General features: G+C 39.9%; 1 protein-coding gene across 2 annotated transcripts in view; it reads left to right on the top strand.

Moving 5' to 3' along the window:
• Nucleotides 1-27299, top strand: part of ANO6 (anoctamin 6) — a 70403-nt gene that overhangs the window by 10166 nt on the left and 32938 nt on the right. Inside the window, exons 1-5 of one of the 2 annotated variants that reach the window (XM_033161918.1) lie at nucleotides 5787-5924; nucleotides 13775-13854; nucleotides 19554-19679; nucleotides 24214-24279; nucleotides 26779-27057. In XM_033161918.1, coding sequence (XP_033017809.1) covers nucleotides 5906-5924; nucleotides 13775-13854; nucleotides 19554-19679; nucleotides 24214-24279; nucleotides 26779-27057 — 570 coding nt within the window. In that variant the 5' untranslated portion in view covers nucleotides 5787-5905. Of the gene's footprint in view, nucleotides 1-5786; nucleotides 5925-13774; nucleotides 13855-19553; nucleotides 19680-24213; nucleotides 24280-26778; nucleotides 27058-27299 lie in introns of those variants that run through there. The other variant, XM_033161917.1, reaches the window with a different exon arrangement.

Here is a 27299-nt window from a genome sequence, read left to right as displayed (position 1 = left end):
AAAATATTAGTGTCACAATAAAACAGTAAAGCAGTATAGAGAAAGCAAAATGGGACTGAAAAACAGAACCATGACTAATATTAAACTTCCTGTTCTCTCCCAAGGCATAGTGGAACAGGAAAGTTTTAATTTGTTTTCCAAAGACAAATAAAGAGTCCTGTGGCCTTTCTGATGAAAGAAACTCTGAAGTGAAAGTGCCACGAGAAATAATATTTCCTAATTGCTGACAAACTAATTTCTGATAAAGATGGCATTAGGAGTAGGCTCTAACCAAATAACTTAACGTTCGCGGGGGGGGGGGGAATCATGGAAAAAGCAGCCTCTGGTATAGCCTAGCCAGGTTGGATGGTAAGGTCTATGGCAGCACTTTGAAGATTGTATCTAAACTCACCATTAATCAGTGGAACTCCTTCAGCACTGGTGTAATGTGTTCTAACACCAACACTGGTTAACAGCAGTCCTGCTACATTCTGCACTAGTTTCCAAAGGGTGTTTGGAGAAGTCATTTTGTTAAAAAAAAAAAAAAAGTACTTACCCAAGCAGGATTTGATTTAGTTACAATGTATGTAGGGTCATCTGTAGTTTTGTTAAAAGTGTTGTGGGAGGTGCGAATTATTGGTTTGTTGTTGCTGCTGCTGCTGCTGTTTTTACTATGTATTCTATGGTTTTATATTGTTGTTTTATTTTGTGAACCACCCTGAGATCTGTGGATGAAGGGTGTTATACAAATTCAATAAATAATGCTAATAATCATAATAATGCAATGGTTGATTTTGAAAATACTAAGTACCTCTTAATGTCTGGTCATTGGCTGTTATGTAAGTACCTGAGACTGGTCTGAAAGCAAATAGTAAGGTTACCCTAACTTCCGTCACAGAGCTTCGGTATGCTGATGACAATGTAGTGGGTGCACACGCAGAGGATGATTTCCAAACCATCCTAAATATCTTCGCAGAAGCTTATGAAAAGCTTGGCCTATTGCTCAACATCCCAAAAACCAAAGTGCTGCACCAACAAGGACAAAAAAAAAAACCTCTGCAATACCACAAATCCAATTCAATGGTGTAATGTTGGAAAGTGTCACTCACTTCTCCTACCTGGACAGTTATCTTTCCACAAGAGCCAACATTGATGCTGAAATCCAGCTTCGCCTGAGCTCTGCGAGTGCAGCTTTCTCATGATTGAAGTGCAGAGTGTTTGAGGACCGGGACATTTGCAGGGAAACCAAAGTGCTTGTTTACAAAGCTATTGTACTACCAACCTTACTGTATGCTTGTGTAACATGGACCACTCATAAACGCCATAAAGTGGTTGGTTGGTTTTGCAATATTGAGAGTATTGCAAATTGCACTTCTGATTGGCTTATTGGGCAGAAATTATTAATCATGCATTGGACAGGAAAGGTGGCCTGATTGGCGGGGAGGACTCTATGCCTCTCAAATGTGATTGGTTGGTGGACAGACAAGCTGGGACATAAATAGGCCTAATCTACTAATGTTGAGAGAGACTGCTGACCAGATATGAAGAAGAGGGTGAGACTGGCTGAGAAGAAGCAGCTGGAGGCTAAAGGTGAAGCAGAAGCACATGGGAAAGAGATTATCCAGGCTGGAGGAAGCTGAAAATAATAGTCTGCCTTAAAAGAGCAAAATCATTGACCTTAAGCTGAAGATGGGCAGTGAGGTCATATAACACAGTAAGAAGAATTTAGCAAGGAGCTGACCAGAACTGCCTGTAAGCCTGGCTATCCACCTGTGGTCTGCAGTAGCTAGTGGCAAGACTGACTGGGGAAGAGGAGCTAAGGGATAATGGCTATTAAGTTAAAAATTGTTAGGGACTAAAGTGTATCAGCCAGGTTCATGGAAACATCTGTAACACAGTCAGTTTTTAGATACAGCAGCTTTATTACAACATCTATAAGTAACCCTTAAAGAAGCAGCAACAAACTGAAGCATGGCATTCACCTTATCATATCAGAACTTCTGTTACGCTGTACTTCTATCAGAAAGGGTTAATAGAAAAGTAAGCTATATGCAGCTCAAGAAAGATATCTTAAATGCAGTTTCTTGCCCTTAGGAAATATATTGCCCCCCTCCCAAAGACATAACTGAGGAAACATTGTCTTATCTGTGCTTATCTGTGGACATGGTGAGTTAATACTGCATCAGGCCTTTAGACTATGTTGGCATCTTTTTCTGTTTTATTTCCATGCCGAGATATTTTCCATCTGTGTTTTATGGACACGTGCAGGACTCAAGTTCCCCGAAACTGCCAGTTTTATTTCAGTAATGTCACTGTTTTTATTCATTTCTGTCTGTATGTTTAGTAACCAGCTACATATTAATTAAGGAACATTTCAGTCAACCCTTGTCTTCAGCAGCGAATGCAAAATGAATGTCTGTTGAAGAGTAATTGCAGATGGGCAAGAGGGCGATTCAATTGCAGTTCAAGCAAAACATATTAAGCTGCAGCATATGCACAGGAGAAGGGTTAATATGCAACTTCCTCTGCCACACTATTAAAGTACCGGGCTCATGCTAGAATACTAATTGAAGTGACTTGCTGGCACAAAAAGCAAAGGCAAGAGCCAAAAAAAAAAAAAAAAAAAAAAGGAAATCCTTCTGTACTACACTTGTTCCTTTTTTATTATTCAGTGCAGCTCTGATTTATATTGAATATTATCTGGTCCATTTCACACCCGCAAATGCCGCTAATATTCTGCATGTGATATGAAAGACCATAGGAAGGAGTGCTTGTGTGAATCGGCAAGAGCACAGAATAACTTCTTGCGGCACCATTTCCGTCTGCTTTAGGTGATAAAAATAGCTATGCACTGCTCCTTGTGATCTAGCTCTTAATACCCAGCGTTTATAATTCAGCTTTTAAGAGTGTAACAATTGCCTTGCATGGTCAGACTAAAGGTCCATTCATTAAGTCTCCTGTAGTATGAGATGCAAGAATTGAAATAAGTGACCTTCTGATCAGCAAGCCCAAGAGGCTCAGTGGTTTAATCCACAGTGCCACCTGCATCCCTTATGGAGGAATAGGTGTCAATTACAATAATTGAAGTAGCATAAGATGCTCAGAACAAACAACAAAGGAAGGCTACCACCATTATGGCATGGAGGCTTGCTATGGGCATCTCATACCATTCCATCAGATCTGTGCAAGGTTTTTTGGAAGACACTGAAAGCATCTCTTTTTCATTTGTTGTTCTAGGAGAGATGTTTTACTGGCTGGGTGATGGCTTTGGGTGTTTTTTTTATGAAGAGTTTTCCCTACGAACCTTAAGCTTTTTTATGCTTAAACTTTTTTGTATTGTTGTTTTCTTTTCAGGCTGTTTCGTGTTTGTAAACCATTCTGGCTGGAAAATGTCTCCAAAAGTGGCCTAAAGTGTTGTTGTTTTCAAATAAACAACACGACACAACAGGGTATATCCCATTTTATTGTGAGAAAATGTCATTAAGTATAAACAATGTACTTGATGCTATAAACCGTATACCTGAAATGTAAGGTTGTATACCGGAGTGTAAGGTTGCCATGGGTTTGCAGAATAGATTTACCGTAGTAACATGTGAGTCCCAAGCAGAATGTGTAAAAGGTTCATATTGGGGGTTTTGATTATTGATTCCATTGTATCTTATATCAGGCATACACAGGACCTGAGCAGAGGGAAGCTGTCCATCAAGATCAGATGCTAATCCCAAGCTCTGTAGCACAGCAGAAAGAAAAGCTGTTTCATCTTATTTGTGCTGCAGTGGTTTCCTCTGTGTATATATCTGTTGGCAGGTTAGCATCTAAGTGTAGATCTGCTTTACAGATACATTATTCAACAGTTTCCTGACCCATAACCATTTAAATGGATCTAAAATGTGAGATAGTTCCCATAGCAATGCCCCCTGAGTTTGCTTGCAGCTGTAATCATTATTTTTGGCTTGTTTACTTTTCCAAATACAATGCTACCTATAAAAAATGATGCATGTAGCTTATGAGAAATATGATGAATTGTTCCATCTAAGCAGCCTGTCTAGTGGGACACGGAGGTGTCATTCATCAAAATATTCTCCTCAAATCATGGCAATTCCCCCCAGGTCAAGTGTACAAACTCATAGTCAGCTTCAAATAGCCCCAAATGCCCCCATTCAGCGTGCAGAGCCTGTTATGTAGCTTATCTCAGAGAGTTTCATTATTTCTGGTTGCAACTGAGGAAGAAGCACATCACTACTTCTTTAACTCAGGATGTGTTTAGACATTATCCATGCAACTGTCTCCCAGTGCTCTCCTATATAGTCAAATGTATATTAAAACAGGGACCATGGTTAAAATTAACAGCATTGAAAGTGCACTAACTAGAACAATGGGGAATTATCACCATTAAATAATTCTTGCCACCATATGCAATTTTACAATCTCCATAGTTGGTTTGCAAGAGAGAAGAAGGGAAAGGGAATGGAGCCCCCACAAATTTAGCAGAGTTTTTTGAGTGGGGGGGGGAGGGAAACTGAATCTGTAATCCATATACTAAAAAACGACAACTCAATCTGTAATTCTTCATATTACATTATATAGTTTTTTCACAAATATGAGAAATTTAGGTAAGATTCCCATTTTACAGGTAAGAAATTGTGGTTGAGAGATACGTAATAGGTCAGTGGATAAAGTGGGATTTGAATCCTGGTCTCCTGTAGGGAAAATAACAGCCTATCAAAATATTTCTGTCCGGAAATAAAAAACACTACAGGACATAACCACATTGTAAGCCTCAAAGAGATGTCTTCAATGTTACATTGTCAGAAGAAGAAAGTAGCTTACTTGTTTGGCTATATGGTATAACTGTGTTACTAATATTTGCAAGTCATGTTTGTAAAATGGTAGCATTCCAGCCATGTTTGTTACAGTTTTTTTTGTGCAGAAAAAGCTTGCAAGTCTTAAATTGTTTGGAGAGAGGGCCTCTTCTTCATGCTACAAATATAACCTGTTGATTGTTTTATGTCCAAATTGAGGGGGAAACAAAACAAAAAGAATCCCAAAATGCATGAAACCATAAGTCAAAAGTGAATAAGTGTTCTTTTACACATGCTAAAAACAACAACAACAACAACAACAACAACAACAACAACAACAACAGGTCTTTGAGTATGCTGTGTCCACTGTTAATTGATTTCATGTGGATTAGGTAAAAGGTAAAGGGACCCCTGACCATCAGGTCCAGTCATATCCGACTCTGGGGTTGTGGCGCTCATCTCGCTCTATAGGCCGAGGGAGCCGGCGTTTGTCCGCAGACATCTTCCGGGTCATGTGGCCAGCATGACAAAGCCGCTTCTGGTGAACCAGAGCAGCACACGGAAACACCATTTACCTTCCCACTGGAGCGGTCCCTATTTATCTACTTGCACTTTGACGTGCTTTCGAACTGCTAGGTGGATTAGATGGTGGCAAATTACAGCACTGTCATTTAGAGCTTACATTACAGTATAAACTTTCCAGCCTTACGTCTTGTCATCATAATTCTTCTGAGCTCTGTAACTGAAAAGGAAGAATTTGGGAACACTTCTCCCCTCCCCCAGTTTCTTGTAGAGCCGTATATTCCCATGTTAATCTGGTCAGTCAGGTTTTTCAAGATGTTGGGACACTTTACTCACTAAGAAAGAATTTATACAAAGCTTCTTGAGAAAGAATAAACACCTAGCTATTTCCATTTAGGAAATTTGCTTCATTCTCCCCTCCTGCATTCCCACCGCTGATAGGGCAAACAAACACCAGTTCTTTTAAAGGTGAAATTGTTGTCCTTGTACAAGGGTAGGAAAGAGCAGCCGTAGCTTCTGTAGGACTCTGCTTCTTAATCGGCGAAAGTGAATCACATCACCAGCCACCCAGTGCTGCCAAAAGAGCTTAATTCTGGAGCCACATGGAAGAACAGCAGCTAGGTAAGAAAAACAGCTAATAGAACCGTAAGCAACAGAAGGCTCAAGAAGAAAGTGCATGCTTGATTGAGAGTCAGCAAACCTTTCTATGTTATATGCAGGAGTATCAAAGGGCAGATATGAGGATGGAGTGGTGGGATTTTGCCAGAGAACAATATGGAAGGAAGCGGTTTTTGAAGGGACTCCATCCACAATCAACAAAACTTGCTGCGCAGATGCAGAAATAAGTTAAGCAGCAGAAAGGTCATAATGTGAGCCGTAATTGACAAATTGCACATGTGTGTTTGTTAATCATACATTTAAGCATGCAATATTTACACTGCTTACCACTGGGGCCGAACTGAGGAAAACAGCCTGGGAAAGAAGGATGCAGAAGGGAAGGACTAGTCATGTAGAGAAATGCAGAGTTCTTAATTCATATCACATAGCATCTGAATAATAAATAAATGGAAACATTCAATTAAATATCAGATTGCATTTGGAAGATTTTTCTGTAACGTAAGAAGAGATATTTCCCTTCCAATGTGGTTTAGAGCAGACCTTCTTCCTCAATGACATGTTCAGTGTTTCATGAAAAAGAAGGGAAGCCTGAAAGAGAAGCGATTTTTGTCTTTTCTACATATATATTTTTGCTTGAAGCATGTCTTAATGCTAATCTTGGGAGATTTCCACGTAGCTTTTCGTTGTTTTAAATCTTTGTTGAACTTCAAGGGTGGAGCTTAATAGTACATACATTCTTTCCAAGCATGTGCTTGGCACGTTTGATATAATTAAAGTAGCAGTTTCTGTGATCTAATAGGTGTAGGAGCTCTCAGAGTCATGTTCAGAGAGTAGCTTCTTGTATGAGGCAGGCTCAGGCATGTATGTTTAACATTCTTGTCAGGTGCAAACTTACAGCCGAACCGAACGTTATGCCATAACATAAATAACAAAATCCCATGGGTCACTTTAATGTGGTGGGGATGGCAGAGATGACATATTCCTGTTTTGCCCTGACTCACCTTCAGTGGCCTGCTTTTTAATTCCCCCCCCTTATCTTCTCTCACCTTTTTCCTGGGGTACCTTGGTGTTACTTTAGGATACATATCTCTGCACCACTTCAGCTCCCCCCCCCCCCAGCTATTTGGCACATGGTATGATTAAATGCATGAGATCCAGTAGGTGGGTTCAGAGGCATAGGAAGGTCAGGTGGTACCCGGTGTGGAAGATTTCTTGTCAACCCCCCCCCCAATTGGTATGTATGTATGTATGTATGTATGTATGTATGTATTATTTTAGCCTGCAGAAATGGTTTTATGTTATTTCATATTTTCTTACAAAGGAATGTGGATTCTGGGCCTCTGATAACAAGTAGGCGACTATCGACAGATACTTAAATCTACAGGATGGATTGTGTTTTGGCTTGTGTTATTTTATTTATATTTGTTGTTTATTTATTCAAATTTATTTTTAAAAATATGCAAAGTGGTTTACTAAAACAAAACAAAAAAGGCAGCAAAATCAAGAAAGAACAACAACCCTACCTTAAAACATACAAAAGCTAAAATATTAAAAATTAAAATTACTTCAACTTCCTAAGCATCTAGGTATGCTTGCCTAAAGAAGAATGCTTTTAGCAGGTGCCCGAAAAGAGTCTAGCAAAGGCACGTGCTTTGTTGCAGGTGCTGTCACAGTAAACAATGCAGTACAGATATTATGTGGAACCTGTAGTAGTGCTTGAAACTACTGAAAGGGGGGTTTTATTTATTGTGATTTCACCGTGCTCTGTATTATCTGAAAAGGAAAACATTTATTTAAAAAAACAGAACTGCACAGCAGCAATCTAGTCTCATCATGATCAGTGGGACTTATTCCCGAGCCGACGGTGCATAAGATGGGCTGCAATCCTATGCACCCCTTGCATCCAACTTGTACCTAAAACTTCTGCACAAGCCTGCACCAGAGAATTGTAGAGTTGGAAGGGACCCCTGAGGGTCATCTAGCCAAACCCCTGGGGCAATACAGGAATCTCAACTAGAGCATCCCTGACCGATGGCCATCCTTCTTCTGTTTTCCCCCTCAGCCAGGACACACAACAGATAAAGACACAACAATGGAGACTGGAGGTGGGGGAGGGAAGCCCAGTGGAGGGTAGGGCAGTAGGGCGGTTCATAAAAAAAACTTTTTTTAAAAAAAAAATGCCTACTCCAAAGGTCTTATCTTACTAAACTAGGGATTATATAGCTATATCTGAAATTTCATGCATATCAGTTAATATCTTGACCCTTCTCTACTTAATTGAAATTTCAGTCTTCACAACATAGGAAAACAGCCAAGTAAACAGCTATTTTCATGGAGGAGGGTCAAGATATTAACTGATATGCATGAAATTTCATATATAGCTATATAATCCCTAGTGTAGTAAGATAAGACCTTTGGAACAGGCATTTTTTTAAAAAAGTTTTTTTTATGAACCGCCCTGGTAGGGCAGTAATTGTTCCTTGATAATTTGTCAAAAAAACAACCCCTCCATGATGGCACCTGGGGCGGACCGCCCCTGCCCCCTTTCCTATGCCCCTGGGTGGGTTCCCATGAGGCAAGACACAGTAATAATGGCAAGAACCTTTATTTGAACTACATAACTGGGAAACAGGGGCAAAGCAAATGCTTATACACACTTCTGAAAGCCTGGGCCACTCCTATTCCCAACAGGGCCATAGCTAGAGGGTGGCATGGTGGGCCCCCGCCAGGGGCACAGGCGGGGAGGCGCAAAGTCGGCTTTAAAATATGTCCATAAATATGTCTGTAAATAAAAATATTCATTATTGCCTCATAAGAAAAGGTTTTAAATAGAGGGTGAATTGAATGAGTGGAGTGGAGGAGGGCGGTTCATAATTTATTTATTTTTTAAAAAATGCCTGCTCCAAAGGTCTTATCTTACTACACTAGGGATTATATAGCTATATATGAAATTTCATGCATATCAGTTAATATCTTGACCCTCCTCCAAGAAAATAGCTGTTTACTTGGCTGTTTTCCTATGTTGTGAAGGCTGAAATTTCAATTCAGTAGAGAATTGGAGGTTGGAGGAGAGGCGGAAAGAAGAGTTAATTTGTCCGTGGTTAGGGGGCGCAATCTGGACAGTTCTGCCAGGAGCGCAAGATCATCTAGCTATGGCTCTGACTCAAAATGTGATTGGCCCTTCTAAACTTCCAAACTGTGAATCGTGACTCAGAGTTCAAGGGCCAATGGCAAAGGCCCAAATCCTGAAATGTTCCTGTGATTGGACAACATGTAGCCAATCAGAACACAGGAGCTCAGAATCCTTAGACTCAAGATCAGGCAAACACAGACCACTTGGGGTGTGTGTGTGGAGTAAAATGATGTCTTTTTCAGAGCACCTTCAGTTGCTGTAGGTGTCTAAAAGTTTTCACATTTCACAGAAGCAGTTTACATTTCTTAAAAAAATAAATCAGTACTTGGTAGCAATTGTTTAACAGTGCTGGTGGAAAGTATACTGTGGATATTCTGCAGTGCTGTGAGGATCCTTTTTAAAATTCATGGTTTATATTATAAACTCACTAAAAGGTTTCTCTTTGAATGCCTTTTTAGGGTGTGGGGGGAAGGCTTTTAAAATGTTATGCTTTCAAAGCTCTCACTGTAATTCCCACATCTGCACCAAACTCTACTCTTGGTTTGAGAGCCAACCGATTGAGATTATTGAACAGGGCCAACATTTTAAGTTATGACTCATATTTTTGAAATTTAATGTTGATGGAAAATTGCTTGAAATATTTTATTGTTTCCCTCCCTGGAACAAATACGACACCACCCTCACGACAGCGGGCAGGAAATGGAATTGCCCACACCTGGAAGAAACATTAAGAAGCTTAAACAATATGGAGAGTAGGTTGCCACAACCTGCATCTCTAATCCTAGATATGTTTTATACGTTATACCAGGCTATAGTTCCTGCCCAGTTCGCATGGCAAGCTTTTACTGTATTATACAAATCCCTTTGTGCAAAGCAGTTTCTACACAATTTCAATCAATTTTATCTAGGCCAGCAAAAAGCCATATCAATTAAAACATGATTTGAAATGTCTGCAAACTTTGGCAGAATCTTCCCCTCTCTGTAGCACATTTTGGTACACAGGGTGCCCACTGGGATGTTTTTAGATTGTTATCTAGAGGACCTGAACCCCAAATCTTCTGCCCTTTCTTCCTTCTTCTTTTTAACTACAAAATAAATAAATAAATACTTACAGGGAGGCTAGGCAGACTGCAAAGTGCAAGGCAATCACAACCATGATTTTTTCAAAAATCTAAATTTACACAAATATATTAGCATACGCAAATTTATGTTTCAAGTCAATGCTTTGAGCCTATTAAGTACCTGGCGCCCCTATGTGGGATACTAAAAGTGATATCAAACCAGCTGCACTATTTCATAGAACCATAGAGTTGGAAGGGACCATGAGGATCACCTAGTTCAACCCACTGAAATGCAGGAATAGGGTGCTTTATCTATATGCAAGGCTGCTTGTTGAGAAAAACTGGAAAAGTATTGAAATTCCGACAAAAACAGAATGACTTGTTAAATTAATAGAGTACCATAACGCAATTAAGACAATGGGGAGTATTGGAGGGATTTCAAAGGACAGGTTGGAAAAGGAATGGAATGCCTTTAGGGGATATCTACGAAAGTATATTGAAAAACCTGAACTCCTATCAGAATGAAACAAGTTTCGCAAAAAATATGAGTTAGAAGGAGAGAAAAGGGAATTTAAAGAAATAGAATTGAAAGTAAGATTATAATTAATAATATACATGAGAAATGAAAGAAGGCAGAGGATATTGCAGCTGAGAAGATCGGAAGTCTAGCACAGGGTGAGGTGTGTGGGTGTGTGGAGGGATGGTGGAGGTTAAGGGTGGTAGAGGGCAAGAAGGAATGTAAAGTGTTATTTAAAGTTACAGCCAATTATTTTATATCCAAGGAGTGGGATATGTATGTATATGTCCAAGGAGTGGGATATGTATGTATATCTGTATGTGCTTATTTGTATGTTTATATATTATGGCTTTTTTCAATAAAATCATAAAAAATTAATTTTAGAAATGCAGGAATATGCAGCTGTCACATACAGGGATCAAACCGGCAACCTTGGTGTTATCAGCACCTTGTCTAACCAACTGAACTATTCATATCTCCACAACAGAGGTATTCCCTTTGGGCATTTGAAACTCTCCCAGCAAGTGCATAACAACTGCCATGTATTGCATACGAAGTCCCTCCATCTGAATTTTTCATGGACAATTACATTACTTTCCTTTAAGACGAAGTGTGACTTATGGCTCAGTCTTTCAAATGCTATGACAGCAATTGCATAGTGTTATCAAGAACTATGACTGTGAAAAGTTACATAATGTTACAGCAGTGCTGCAGGTAAAATATACACCAACACAAGTATTTAACAGAGCACACCTGTGCGCCAGCAGTAGGAAACTGGAAACAGAAGACTGTTTTCAAGTTTATTGGTGGTGGTGTATTTTCAGGAGAATATCACAACTGTGTATGGAAAGGTTAACACTTTCATTCCCTGCCACAGTTTGAGCATCTTCCCCTACCAAAAATAGTGCTGCAAATGGATTTGAAAACAGACTTCTACGGGTGCCAGTGGAAGGCTGGTTTTTTGAAGCCTGATTGCTTCACAGATGTGATCTTCCTTCCCTACTTGCAGTCTCTGTGAAGATCACACACACACACATTTCCCTCTGGCAAATAGGCTTGAAAAACGCTGAAATGCTAATTGCTGGTGTGGGGAAAAGTGAGACTTTTACATGCCTGGTATGTGTGTATATGTGTGTGGGGTATGTGTTGTGCGTGTGCGCACTTTGTGTTATGTGTGAGAGAAAGTGTGGGGTGTGCCTCTTGTTCTGATCACACGTACCACAGAGATGTGACCTCTGGAGGGTTGGCCAAGAGGGAATGCAAAATTGCTCCTTATCCTTGCTACACATGTATTCTCAGGTGTCCCGCTATGCACAGTGTGGCTTACTCCATCATAAGGGTGTTTATAACTGCAGCCTAAGACTAACACACTTACCTGTTGCAAAGGGCATGTATTTTTGAAAGCAAGTTCAATTCCTCGTGCTTTATATGAACCTTGAGTTGAATCAGAGTGCCTCATAGTGTTTGGGGTTTTTTACCCAAGATGAGATAGGATCTCTGCAAGTTCCCTATCCCACAAAACCCCCTAAGCCTTGTGGCGCTTTCGCTTTGTCTCCTTGCTTGCAAAAAAACAAAACGCTGCACACTTTTTCTTTCTTTCTTTTGCAAAAAAGCAAAACCATTCTAATAGGAAATGTTCTTGGTCAAGCTGGGGCCCTGGGAGAAGGGTGAGGAGAAGGATAGCCCACTGTGACGGACACAGGTCTAGCATTTAATCAGAGGGAATTATTTCACTGTGGCTGTCTAATCACAGTGGCTTGTGGGAAGCATGTTGATGGGAATAAACACATTAGACTCACATGCTTGTTGCTCTTTTCTCAGTTTTGTCTCTCTTGAGTAGGATACAAAAAATAGTGTTGTGGTGGACTAGGAGGCACCCCTCCCCTTACCAAATCTGGACCCAAACCAAATATTGATGCTAGTGCATACTCCTAATAATTGCCTGTTTAGACCCCTATCTTGCCATCTTCTGTGGGTGTTTTGTTATACAATGATCTGCATATTTTCTTGTTTATCCTTTGTTTGTCTCCATGGGATAGGACGGTATAAATAAATAAATAAATAAATAAATAAGTGGAGATTTAAGAGTAAGTTGAAATTTTCTCCAGTGCAATGCAGAGCCAATAGTAATTAACCAATACTCTGATGAGTCATATTGCCCTGTGATTTACCATCCTCAGGAAGGAAGGAAGGAGGAATTCACAAAAGAGAGAGCAGGGAAGGGGAAGAAGGAAGTGAACTGTGATCCGTGAAAGCTTATGCCACAATAAGTACTGCTGGACTCTCAGTTGTTTTTGCTGCAAAAGAAGACTAGCCGTCTGGAAATAATTACAGTTCAGAAAAAAAACAGCAGCATTATTTCTACTCTTGCCCAGAGTTAAGTGAATCTGTTTCTCAAGGAAGATACCAAGTATGAATTAAACTGAACACATGCTTAAAATCAGTGCTTTTTTTCTCTAAAAAAAAATGTTTAGGGGTACTCCCATTTTCCTACTCATATTGAAATACTACCCCTCAATGAGGCCAAACTTAGATTCAAAAAATGTTTAGGTGTATGCATACCCCTGCGTACCCCCAGAAAAAAATCACTGCTTAAAATATCGCCTATATTTTACCACAAACTTTCACCATGAAGCAGTAACGTGCTCACTGAACTTGGCAGCCAAACTAAAAATTCATCCTGTTAGAAACAACTATATCACTGGTTTCACATCAATCTTATTGTAAGATAAATGTGCTTTATCTACCTTTACATCACTTTTTATAGTACAGTAATGTTTCCAGAAGGCACAGCTATGTTCAAAAAAGTCTCCTGGGGATGACTGCTCATCTGTGTTGTTAAAACTACATTTACAGGATAACCAACATAGCCCTTTCCATATGTTTTGAACCACAGCTCCCATAATCCCTTATCATTGGCCATGCTGCTTAAAGCAAAATTGGGCTTTATATATTTATAGGGAACTGAGACTGATGTGGGAACATAATCTGCGTTCATGAATAGCTACCTAATGTAGCATATTATGTTCTTAACTCTCAGTGGTAGGAATGAAAGGGCAAAGCTGAGAATTTCACCCCAAAATGAAGAAGATGTCACAAAATTGAAGGCTGTAACTAAACTGTCTCTTCTGTATTGTTTTAGTCTTGGAAGAAGTGGAACAAGATGTCATTCAGTGCTATGGAACAATGCCCAACCAGCAACCACTGCATAAGCCAGAATGGGTAGGTGCTACTTCAACGAATGTTGTTATCTTTGCTTTCTTCTCCAAAGCCTTTTCTGTGGTGGCCCCATCACCACAACTATTTGTGGAATATTGTCCCCTTGCATGGGAGAAATGTTGGAGGGTATTGTCAGGGGTTGCCCAGCTCCTCCTCCTCTTCTAGCCTTTTGCCTGAGCTCTCTCCAAGGGAGGAGCCAGAGACCCAGCACCGCGAGCCAGAGAGGATCTGAGGAAGAACTGCCGCTTCCAGTGCCAGCACAGCATCGGGGGGGTCAGGGGGCACCGCAGACGTCGTTTTAGGGTGCTGAGACTTTGGTGTTGGGCGGCAAACAGGAGAAGGGCACTTCCGGATTCTGCAAGTGACTGAGCGGTCATGTTTTGAATGAGCTCTACACTGTAAATAGTCATGCACAATAAATAGTCTTAGATACTGAAGGCTCTGTCGTTACTCATGAGCAACACTTGGGAAGATCCTGACAGGTATGGAGTTATGCAACGCCCGAGCCAAGAAGATAAGTAACTATGCAACCTTCAGAAGACATCTGAAGGCAGCCCTGCACAGGGAAGGGGTTTCTTATGTTTAATGTTTTATTACATTTTTATATATGTTGGAAGCCGTCCAGTGTGACTGGGGCAACCCAGTCAGATGGGTAGGGTAATAATAATAATAATAATAATAATAATAATAATAATAATAATAATAATAATAATAGGACACCTCTATATTCATCAGAGAAATATTGGAGGGTATGTGCTTGTGTTCTGGCAAGGAGAACAATAAGTAGTATTATTGTGTCAGCAATTTTGGCAGTGGTGGCAGAAGAAAGGAAGACAGTCACGTAGGGGTTTGCAAGGACACTGGAGGCACTGTGCTTAAGAAGTCTGGAGCCTGAATAGAAGGAGAACTTGCAGGGCCATTCTCACATGACAGTTTGTTTTGTTCTATGATCTCCCTTTACTGAAGAATATAGTGAGACTTCAGCATCTTCGTTTCCGAAGGATGTGCTAGCAGGCTTAGGGAATTACGGTAGATGTGTCAGCAATGGTCTGAAGATGAACCCAATTGTATTTGACCCTTGACCTCTGAGTCTTAGTTAACACCCCAGAAATACTGACAAACATGGCACTAAGAGGAATATAAATGAGAATAGAGACACTCACATGCAAGAATTACGTAAAGAAAAAATAAATTAATTGTACTGTACGATCAATTACTACCTTGCTTTCACGGGGTTTAGCTATGTTGATGTGCCACAATAAAACCAACTGCCTCGTTGCCCAATAAAGCTTATGGCACCATAAACCACTTAGTCTTTAAAGTGCCACAACAGGCTTTGTTTTTTTAATCTTGTTTTGCTTATGCTGCACAATATCAACCCTATAAGGCCCCCATGGGCTACATAGGAAAGTACACAGTAACAGTCAGGCTAATTCTACGTTCTTAGGATAATTAATAGCTGGTTAATTATTCAGGAATAACTATGTCAATAACATGCAGTGCTTTAGTTTTAGAACAGATTATGTGGTCTCTTTTCATTCAGTAGGGTCTACCATTGCTAATTAACTGTTGTAAGACTGTATTCATATAATACATGAGTAATTAGCAAGTGCTGCACATTACATTACAAGCAACAAATTGGAAATGGAAGTGAAAGGTGGAAGGAGGCCTTAGGGTTTTGGTTGAGTTTAAAGTAACTTGATATCTTGATATTATTATTATTATTATTATTATTATTATTATTATTATTATTCCTATACCACCCAAGGATCACAGGGCAGCTTACAATATAAAACCACAAAAATGCATACCATAGTAACAAGCGAAAACAGTAAGACCCCCCCAACTGTTTAAAAGGCCATAGATAGTTTCATTAGCCAAAGGCCTGAGAGAAGAGGAATGTTTTTGCCTGTCACCTAAAGATATGTAACGAAGGCACCAGGTGAGCCTTCCTAGGGAGAGCATTCCACAAATGGAGAACCACCACAGAAAAGGCCCGCTCTTGTGTTGCCAACCTCTGGACCTTTCATGGAGGAAGCACATAAACAAGGGCCTCAGATGATGATTGCAGGGTCCAGGTCAGTTCCTATATGGTGTCGGTAACATGGCTCACCCAAGTACAGGGGAAGAGGCAGACTCAGAAACTTTGCCAAGTGAGAGAGAGAGAACAACTCTACAGATGAGAACTGGCTGACAGAGCCGAGAAGGGGTAGTTCAACCCCCCTTCCTGAAGAAGACACTGTCAGCTCTCAAAAAGTGGGAGAGTTAGGAGGCAGCCAGAGCATTGCTAGGCAATCAGCAGATAAGCAGAGGACTGAAAGTGTGTCGAGTGGAAGTGCGGAGGGGGAAGGCCAGCTTCTCAGTCCCCGTTCTAGGAGACTGGATAAGGTTGGAGGACAATGGAAGAGCAAGAGGGGAAGGGTGGGAATTTGGTGTCCTTCCTGCTGTAAAAGGGGCGGAGATTCAGACTGACCAACTATTGTCAATGCGAGCAGGCGAGAAGCCATGCTCTGGATGTGGTTTTTTTTGTTTGTAAATAAACATAACACAAAACTGCCGGAGAGTCATTACTTCTTGTTGGGGTTTGCTTGCCTACCTGAGATCATTACATAAGGGAGAGGTGGTCCTTAAGGCATTGCGGTCCTGAGTATGTAAGAGAATTGGGACATCTTAAATCACTATACAGCATCCTTCACTAAATGCATTTTATGGATTTAGTCAAACCTTTCACACATCTGATTGGATTTATAACAGTACAGAATGATTTCAGTTCTTGGTATCTCCTTAATATCTTTTTAACCAGAAACAAGAAGTACTGTATGGATCTCTGCCTACAAAAGAAGTCCCACTTAATGCAATTACACAGATTGAATTGGTTTATTTTTAGTGCTACATAGATACTTTGAACATTGGACATTTACTCTGTCTAGCAAATAATATTGTACTGACTCGAGTGTTTATCGGTATCAGGTTTTGAAACTGCTTAGAAAGTATGAGACCCTCAGCCCCCTGCAATTCAGGAATCTCAGCTAAAACATCCATGGCAGATCTATGACAGATGGCCATCCAACCTCTGCTTAAAAGAAGGAGAGTCCACAACCTCTCGAGGGAGATTTTTCCACTGTCAAACAGTTATTACTGTCAGAGTGTTTTTCCATATGTCTAGGCAGAATCTCCTTTCCTGCAACTTGAAGTCCTACCTTCCAGAGCAGGAGAAAACAATCTTGATCCATCCTCCATGTGACAGCCTTTCAGATATTTGAAGATGGCTATCATATCTCTCTTCAGCCTCCTCTTTTCCAGGTTGCTCATTTAAGCCATGGATTGATCCCTTGGCTCCAGCTGCAGATTTATTCACTTTTTAAAGCCATGACCTTGAGTCTCATTTCCCCACCTGTAAGGGTAAAACAACAGCACGTAATATATGAGCCAGCCAGCCAGCCCTACCCTTAGGAATGGGTAAAGTAGCTTCTTCAGTTGGTGGATTTCTGGGATAAAATAGCTATGATGGCATCAAGAAACCACCATCTGAAACAAAAGGCACCTCTGCATAGGAGCCTGATTTCCCCATCTGAATGGGATTCTTGTTTAGAAAGGGTAAGCAACTCACCTGCTATAGGAATATAACAGCTTGTGGAAAGGGGAGTTATGGCTGAAAGCAGTGCTGTTTTGAACACTGGATCCACATTTGTATGAGAACAAAAGGATAAGACAACACTGATATTTCAAAACCGAATTATGATATGCTTTTAGAAGTACACGCTGTAAAAGATGTGGTATTTAACATTAAGTGGCAAAACCATTGTGCAGGTGAGAACTACTAGTGCACACCTCTCTGTAAAGAGTTGCTACCCCACTTGTCTTGGATGTGTAGGAATTCTTTCCAGTGAAATAGTGTGACCCTTTGGCTCAAGCCATCCAATGGCACTTTAGCAAACAGACACACAAGCCGGTATGCATATTCAAGACAGCTAGGTGAAGATTTTGTGCACGTTTGAGATAAATATTCAGATCAATGTTTGCTCCCAAGACCTGCAGCGACGAGCTTATGCATTCCATTGGCTTTTGCTTTGGTAGACTATTCATTCCATTATAAAAAACAATTTCTTCAGCATGTATTGGATTAAAATTCAATCTTTACACCTTGTGGAGCGGCACATAGGTTTTGTGTTTGTTCCGATGTTATCCACATGTTCTCCTACAGAGCTCTGCTGAGCCAATTGACCATACATGTGCACTTTCTTGAACTTAGAATCATAGAATTGTAGAGTTGAAAGGGACCCACACCCCAGGATCATCTGGTCCAACCCCCTGCAATGCAGGAATCTCAGCTAAAGCATCCATGGCAGATGGCCATCCAAACTCTGCTTATAAAACTCCAAGGAAGGAGAGTCCACAGTCTCTTGAGGGAGACCGTTCCATTTATCAAAGCTGTGCTGGGTACATGCTGTATGATAGTATGTTGGAATTTTAACTCTAGTATGTAAAGATGGCTGGAGTATTTACTGTAATGTTAACGATGAACAAATGGGAACATCTGTGGAAGGTTAGCATGAAGTTTACGACCTCTTTTAATATAAAAGAAAATATGATGAAAATTCAACACAGATGGTATCTCACACCCACAAGACTATCAAAAATTTATAAAGGGTCCACTAGTATGTGTTGGAGATGTGGGGGGAACAATGGGAATTTACTCCATATGTGGTGGAAGTGTCAAAAAATAAAGACGTTCTGGGGTTTGGTCTATGATGAACTTAAAAAATTGTTAGGAGTTACATTCCCCAAAATGCCAGAATCCCTCTTACTAAGCATCTTCGATAAAGAAATCCCAACTAAACTAAGAGAGGATTTTCTGTATGCTATGGCGGCAGCTCAAATTTTAATAGCAATCAGGTGGAAAGAACCAGAACCACCTTCAATATTAGAATGGCAAAACAAGCTGCAAGAGTTTGACGAAATGGCCCAGTTAACTAATAATTTGAGGGGGGGGGATCAAAACAAAAATTTCAAGAAAATTGGGCTAGATATATAATACATGTTCAGAAATATAGTAGAGGTCGGATAGTTATGTCAGCTTTTCAATAGCCCAGGAAGTAGAAGGAAGGATATGAGTGGAAAATAGGGTACTGGTTGAAATTGTAGGGTCATAAAGATTTATATGAAGATATGTGGATAGGTTGATATACACTCATAAGTAAGAGTGAATTATATGGTTGGGTTTGACAGGAAGTCGGAAGGGATTGGAAAATTTGTTGATATTGTTAATACTGTTCTTTTTTTAAGTTTGGGGGGTTGGGGGAGTCTTGTATTTTTTTTCTTTTTTATTGTATTTAAAAAAAATTACGATCAAAGATAAGCTACTCCTGGCCCATATTATGTATTATTACATATTATATTATGTTATTCTTTATGGACTTCTTTGTATAAGTACATAGAAATGGATATTGGTTAGGGGTAACAACAAATCAAGCAAGCGTATTAGAATTCAGTAAATACAACAACTGTAATTGTTCTTTTTTGTTTTTTATTATTTATTTTTATATGCATATGTAATGTTTACTGTACAATTTTGTAAAACATTTCATATATGATAAATAAAATTATCTAAAACTTGGGGGGGGGGAGGAATTTTAACTCTAGTATGTAAAGATGGCTGGAGTATTTACTGTAATGTTAAAGGTCTGATATGTTCCTTACAGGCAGAGTTTAATCTGAAGCCTGACTCCCTCTACTTTAATGATGGCCAAAGAAGAATCGACTTTGTTTTAGCATATGAAGATGAGAGCAAAAAAGAACATAAGAGGAGCTTTCATAAAAAGCAAATGGTATGGCTTGACTTCTTGTTTTACACTGCTGTTTTGGGGGGCTCCACTTTTATGGGCAGTTTGAAGCATCTGTTTTTAGTGATTGCAGCTTCCAAAGGTGTACCTTCCCTTCTTTGCTTTTGTCTTCTCCCACAAAGCTGAGTCATAGAATCTCAAACAAAGAGGGGATTTGCTGTTCTTCCCCTTGGCTTTTAATTTATTTTTTCTTCTTGATCTTTCCAGTTGGGTTTTATTTCTCATAGTTGAAAGCTATATTATCCCTTGAGTTGAAATGTACTTGGTGCTGGCATGCTCGGTTACTTTTCTTAGCGCTTGCCACAAAGAGAGGACTGAGGCCAAGAATGAGAAAAGGAAGTTTTTAAAAGTTCTGCATTCTGTACAGTTCAATTTTTAGCTTGGTGTTGCACTTTTGGGATAGTACCATTTCAGAATGAATCTTTGATTGCAATCCACGTTAAAACAAAAACAAAAGCACCCTTCCCTGCACTTAGAAAACCAGCTCATCAGAGAGACAGGAAAGCTATCTTCTGTACTTGCTAGCTTTCTACAGGCAATAATCTTTAGAATGGGTGGAAGGGTTGTACAACCATCCCATTTCCTTATCCAAATTTAGATAATAGCAGGAAGGCTATACGATATAATATAATAAGGAATAATCCTTATTAAACCAAAAAAGAGGAAATAATGAACAAAGGAAGACATAAATAGCATAAATGTGCCTTGGGGACCAGCAAATGGCGCCAGCTGCATCAACATCCTATTTTTCATAGGTCTCTTGTCGTCAATCTAGTGAACCCGGTTGCCTCATTGTTTCCTAATAGGTGCCACTGCATGATAAAGCAGGAATTCAATAGCGGCAGAGTTTACTATCACTCCAGGTCTACACTGGAAAGAATTTCCCCTGCCAGATGTGAATATGTCACATAGCTGTTAAAGGCACAAGAGCAGTTAAGGACCTAATGACCTCAAAATACTACCTAAAATGTGTAACTATGCTATTTACCTTTGAGTAACCTCTAATTTATATTTTCCTCCCAGGTGACAGGAATGCAAATTCTTTCTTTCCTTCTTTTTGAATTGCACTGACTCTTAACAACCATGTTTAACTGTTGAATATTTCTCCTGATCTCCTTCCTCAATTAAACTAAGCAATGCTAAAAGATTACACTGTGCAGTTCCCATGTTCTTGCCAGCTTTCCACACATGCCAACTTGTGGTTTTGTTTTGTTTTAGTACTTATCTGTTTGGTTCCCAGCATAATCTGCTGACATGTCTTAGTCTTGTTGTTGTTCAGTTGTTCAGTCGTGTCCGACTCTTCGTGACCCCATGGACCAGAGCACGCCAGGCACGCCTATCCTTCACTGCCTCTCGCAGTTTGGCCAAACTCATGTTAGTAGCTTCAAGAACACTGTCCAACCATCTCGTCCTCTGTCGTCCCCTTCTCCTTGTGCCCTCCATCTTTCCCAACATCAGGGTCTTTTCTATGGAGTCTTCTCTTCTCATGAGGTGGCCAAAGTACTGGCATATTGTATTTTTTCGTGTTCAGTCTGTCCATCAATCAATCATTTTATTTGTATGCCACCTTTCCAAGGTTAAAACCATGCTCAAGGCTGTTTTCAACATATAAAAATACTACATAAGTACAATCATAACAAAAGTAGTCCTAAACAATTTTAAAAAATCTAAAAGTACACAACCAAATAGAACAATTAAAGGAATATTATTAATTTATGCCTGAGTTTTCTATCTAAAAGTTGTCAGTAACTTTTTAAAAACAGAAGTTGGTTCACTTTTTGTCTGCATTAAAAAACCATCATATGCTGTCACATGCTTTGTATTCCATTACTAGTTCTAGGTTTTGAACTTGCAAAATATATGCAGCCACATGGAAATGAAGTCATTGGTCACCCATATGCAAGCAAGTAGGGTGACGTAAAACCCACATGACTACGCAATCTCACACTGCCCTCCTAAGCCAGTCTAGCTATGGTGCTAGCAGCCCCAAAGTCCAATGAAAATAAAAAGGGTAATAGCACCAATTTTCTTTAGATTGACTAAGCATGATCCTGACCTGACCTTTCTAACCTCAACCGAGTCATTTTCACATTTCCAGTTTGTATCCGCAGGGCTTAGCTACACCCTATTTGTGGCTATGTTAATAAGAGTTTTAAATTAATGAATGAGTAACCCTTCATAACTTCAAAGGCTCCATTCAAAATTAAATTAAATAAAAAAAATCCTTCCAGTAGCACCTTAGAGACCAACTAAGTTTGTTCTTGGTATGAGCTTTCGTGTGCATGCACACTTCTTCAGATACGTGCATGCACACGAAAGCTCATACCAAGAACAAACTTAGTTGGTCTCTAAGGTGCTACTGGAAGGAATTTTTTATTTTATTTTGTTTTGACTATGGCAGACCAACACAGCTACCTACCTGTAACTGGATCCATTCAAAATTAACACTGAAACACAGTTTGGGACTAGAGGAACAAGTCCTGTACTCGTGTGAATCTCTTCTTCCTCTCTCTCTCCTTCCCTCAAATACCTGGTTTTGATTAAGTGCTTTCTCTTTAGCACAAACCATAGTTTCCTCTTACATTTAAACCAGCAAACTATGATCTGAATTTGTCTTCCAAAATATGCAACCCCAGTTCTTGTACAAATCCTTTAATTACTACTTTTACTCACTTTTGATAGTCCGGGATAGGGAGCTAAGGAGCCCCTTATCTGGAGCATGTGTGTGTGTTGGACAGAGAAAACTTTCTTTTGTTTTGCTGATGACTGCAGAGAGATTTGCACCTCCACCTTCTGCCTAGAGAGGTCAGCATCTGAAGACTGTAGGGAGCTTGCCTCAGCACTAAAGTCAGCAGCAGAAAGGCTACAATGATCAGCATAAAGGCAGGAGAATCTCCTGCTCACTGCCCTGTGTGAACATTGCTGCTGAATCTTAAAAGTTTCTACTGGCTGTTATTTCAGTCTCTGCCCCTTGACTGCAATAACTGTGGTCATTGCCCCACTAAAACTGGATTCTCTTAAGATGCTATAATTCTGATTCTAATTCTAATTCTGGTAGCTAAATTGGACTTAATAGCAAATTGCCAACAGGGAAGTGAGAACACATATAATGCTAGTGGAGCCCTCCCAATAAAATAAAAAGATAAAACCAAAGGGTTGGATCCCATGTAACACCAAGCTAAACCATGGTTTGGCATTACTTGACCAAGCCTCAGGCTTTTGCTTCCTGTCTGTCCCCTATCTCTCTTTCCTCTTACATAGCAAGCCTAATTAGCTATTTCCTTCTTGGCATATACCATTATTATCTCTGAACTGGCAACCTATGGTTTGCACTCATCCTCGCTCCAAAGCAGGATAGTTGGTTGGATATAACTGCAAATCACTTGCCAGATTTGGATGGTACTGCAAACCATGGCTTGCCTCAAACCAAGATGCAACTAATGAAACAGTCTGCATGAAGGACAGAAGAACTACATGAGCCAATCCACTGTACAAAGTGGTTCAGTATATTGTAGATTTATCATGAGATACGAACCAGAGAACATCCAGTTTACCAGGATCTGAAGAGCCTGATTTCATAAGTAAATAGTCTTTTACTGACTCATGTGTACCATGCAAATACAGTAATTCAAATTTAGTTTGGCTGCTTGACAAATTGAGAAGTTGTTTGAACAGTTTTCTTTAACGCAAAGAGAAAACTTTCTTTTCCGGTCCTATAAAACAATAGCGTGAATCGGTATGACTAATTTGACCCAACAACCGCCACCCCCCTTGCACATGAAAAACACTCACTGTAGTCAACCAAATGCAACCAGCCATGCTCTGGGCACTGCAGTTTCTCACACTGCCAACAAAAACAAACAAACAAATAAAGAACCTATCCGTGTGACACTGATGCAAAAACTCCATACATACACTATGCAAAAGAATGAAAGATCATGACCCTCTTTCTTTCTCCCACATCTCTCTCCCCACCTCTTTCTCCCCCAACCTCAATATTCCCATGATAGCAGTGTCTCACACTGAACGTAACTGAACTGTAGAACAGACTCTATGAACTGAAAACGTGGTCTGTGTTATTTATGGAATTCTCTTAAAATTCAGTAGTGTTATACATTTTACTTTTGTTCTGTTTTATGAACAATGTCTGTTTGTAAGAAAAATGCCTGCTTCGCACTCAGTGGCAAATCCATACTTGCCATCTTGCACATTCACGGAACCATGACCTGACCAACGCCAACTCCCTGACTTGTGTGCTTGTAGAACACACACACGTTCAAACATATACATGTGTTTGTTGTATGGATTCATTACAGCTTAATGTGCAGCTTAATATTTTGATGTGCAAAACACATGCAAAGAAAGCCATATTCTAAAGCTCCTTGATGATAAGTTAAACACAGTGATTTGTTCTTTTTGCACAAAGACCTTGGTGCATTTCTGTTGGGAATATGAATTGTTATGCTCTTCGTGGGGGAAAAAATGAAATCTTGAACTATTTTTCAATCGGTTTCAACAGAGGAAGAGGCTAGCATATGAATCTAACTTGATAAACCGTGGTTTGCAGCTTGAAGCAACAAGGTCGGTGAGTGCAGCTCCCTTTATACTTTTGGCAAAGTGTGAATTTTTACATCAAAAGGGGAAAAAATGAATTTGTATGGAAGTGGCATTGAAATCTATCCAGGTGCTTGCATTTTTTTCACACCATTCTCTCTTTAATCTGGCAATAGTGGTGTTATATCGTTCCGGGAACCTTAGTTCTTAAAATAAATGCCAAACACTGGATTTAGGAGAAATCAAGAGTAAGCGTTTTATTGCAATAAAAGGTCCAGGGAGTCATCTCCAAAAGACTGGACATCAATCACAGGTATCCAAAGGTTTTTATAGATCCTTCAAACGTTACATATTCATGCCTTGCATTAAGCATCAAGCCAATGAGTGTATGACAGCAACCCAGAAATCCAACCCTCTTGTCCCCAGAAGACTCTCTGAACTTCACCCTAGTTAGCTGAGACAAGGAGATTCACTTCTGCTTTCTTGTAACAACCTTCTGTCCCTGTGAACTCTCCTTTCGTTGGTTCATTCTTTCAGCTTGGTAAGCATATAGATCTCATTATGTCATTTGGTAAAACTCTATATATGTATCTCAGACACCCAGAACATTCTGCAGACATCCTGTTTCTCCCAACATCCTGACTCACTTGGGGACATAGGACCCTTGACATAATTTATATCTTCTGCGGTCAATCTGCCTAGCTAGATATTTCTGCTTAGTTCAGCTATAACCCACAAACTCTTTGTAAGAAGCATTCCTTACAAGGTACAGTCTTAACGCATAAGCATACAGAATAAAGCAAAGGTGAGATTATATATCTATTCCAGGTTACAACAGTGGTGGGGGGAGGGGAATCTCAACTCCCTCTTTTTTATATATATATTCTATTTCTCAGGTGTGTGTGACAAATCAGTACATTCAGAGCACTTGGTTTGAAGTGGGTTTAGTTGCACAAAAGAATGTCTCAGCAAAGAGAGGTGCCTGCACTTTCACCATGGGAGAACCATGCCTTTTCTGTTATGTTTTAATGGTGCTGTCCCTTCCACCAAAATGAAAAGGAAAGACAGCTTACAGAAGAGCTCTGTCTGTACACTGCAACACAGTCAGTTCTCTGGTTCATTGTGTACTTCTCCACTGCAAGTTAATCTGCTTTTATTTGAAATAGTGTAGATTTGTAATGCTTGCAGAGTATATCTGTCTGGTCAACTGCTCCTTCTAGTGTTCCTGCATAACTATTAGAAGTTCATTCTGTTTCTGCACTTGCTGAGCTATTATAGGATGACTCTACGATTGCTAGAAATGAATTGATATGGTTCAGCTTCTCTAAGCCCCTATGTTATTCCACCTTTAAAAAAAAAAAAAAAAGATTCTCAGATAAAAATGGCACAGTTTCTCACTTATGCACAACATCATGCCTTCTTTCAGATTTCCATCCACCCATATTGCTGAAATATAGTAAGCTGAAGAGAGAGAAATTACCCCTCTTCAAACCGGCACAATTTACAGTGCCTCTACCAATTCCCAGATATTTTATATTGTGGACAATGAAGGTCAGCTGCATATATTACATGTGGCAAGTGATAAAAATCAAGAGCAAATCAAGCTTTAGAGCCAAGTTGGTCATATTTATGACCGTCTGTCATTTTTATGCTAGTGTCGTCAACTGGCATTGTTCATCAATCAAAACATTTAGAAACAGCAACCTTGCTCTCGGAGGTAAATTTTGTAATCACAACTAGTAATAGAATTTTTATACAACTTTGTTTGTAACATGCTTGATGGATTTATTGACTTAAAACAAGACAGTTATTTGTCCCTTTAATAGACACTTTTCTCCAGTGAAAACCTATAGCTCCTTTTCCATGGAGCTTAGTTTGTGCCAGAGCTTAGACTCACAATCTATTTTCAATGCCAGGTCTCAGCCTCAAAACAAGGAAACAACAGTAAAAGCCAAAAGTGCCTCTGGGTGTCTTTCTCATACCTTCTGGTCATCTTTGAATCATCAGAAGGAGTGATGGGTAAACTCTTCGTGACTTACCTTACACTTAACACATGCACACCTGCAAAGTCCTAGACCTCTTTGCATCTTCTTCCTTTCCTTTCTCTCAGGCCTACTTGGAGGGACGAGGGAGGCAGAAGGAGCAGCAATATGGGAGTCTGCATGGTCTCTTTCTCTTTTCCTCTCCATCCATCTATCTCTCTGTGTGTGCATGGATGCCTAGCAGACGGCAACCCAAGCTCTCCCTCAGGAAATAGCTCCTTCTTTATTGAACACCTATCTTTCCTATTCACACTTTAATCCTGAAGAACCAATAGTGTGCCAGGTTAGGGGAGGATGACAACTTGCACTCTTAGAAATTAAGCACCACCATTCCAGTTGTAATCTTATGATGCTACTACTGTTATTGGTGTGTCAGGTGCAGGAGAACTTCTCAGCTGAGCTTGTCCAAAAATGTCCCTGGGTAGTCCTTTGCTGGTAATGGCTTAAAACAGTGACGAAATTTATATATGTCTATCCATTCACTGCAGGTCGTGGATGAAAAGCTTATATTTGTAAAAGTGCACGCACCTTGGGAACTGCTGTGCAGCTTCGCTGAAATTATGCACATCAAATTGCCCCTGCAACCCAATGACCTGAAAACCCGTGACTCACCATTTAAGTGGATTAGCAGGTTCTTCAGTGTGGATGAAAATATCATCAAACCAGAGCAGGAGTTTTTCACTGCGCCATTTGAAAACGACCGTTTGTCAGACTTTTACATACAGGACAAGGACATTTTCTTCAATCCAGCAACCAGGAGCCGGATAGTAAGTTCCTGATATTTACATAATGATGAATTTACTTTCTGTTGGTGTAGATATCTAGACCTATTTTTTCCCCTAGCTGTTTTGAGCACCAGACCGGCCAAACAATGCACGAACAATGTTTTGCACTGTACAATCAATCTCTGGGGATGGGTTGTAGCTTGGAGAAGGCTCATTACTTGGAGAAGGGCCAAATCTCAATGAGAGTACTCCAGCTTTGTTGTGAAAAATGTCTTCAGTTAAGC

The sequence above is a fragment of the Lacerta agilis genome, chromosome 10, assembly GCF_009819535.1.
Source record: "Lacerta agilis isolate rLacAgi1 chromosome 10, rLacAgi1.pri, whole genome shotgun sequence".
Taxonomy (NCBI): domain Eukaryota; kingdom Metazoa; phylum Chordata; class Lepidosauria; order Squamata; family Lacertidae; genus Lacerta; species Lacerta agilis.
Note: the sequence above shows the minus strand (reverse complement) of the source record. Positions and strands in the feature narration are given on the sequence as shown.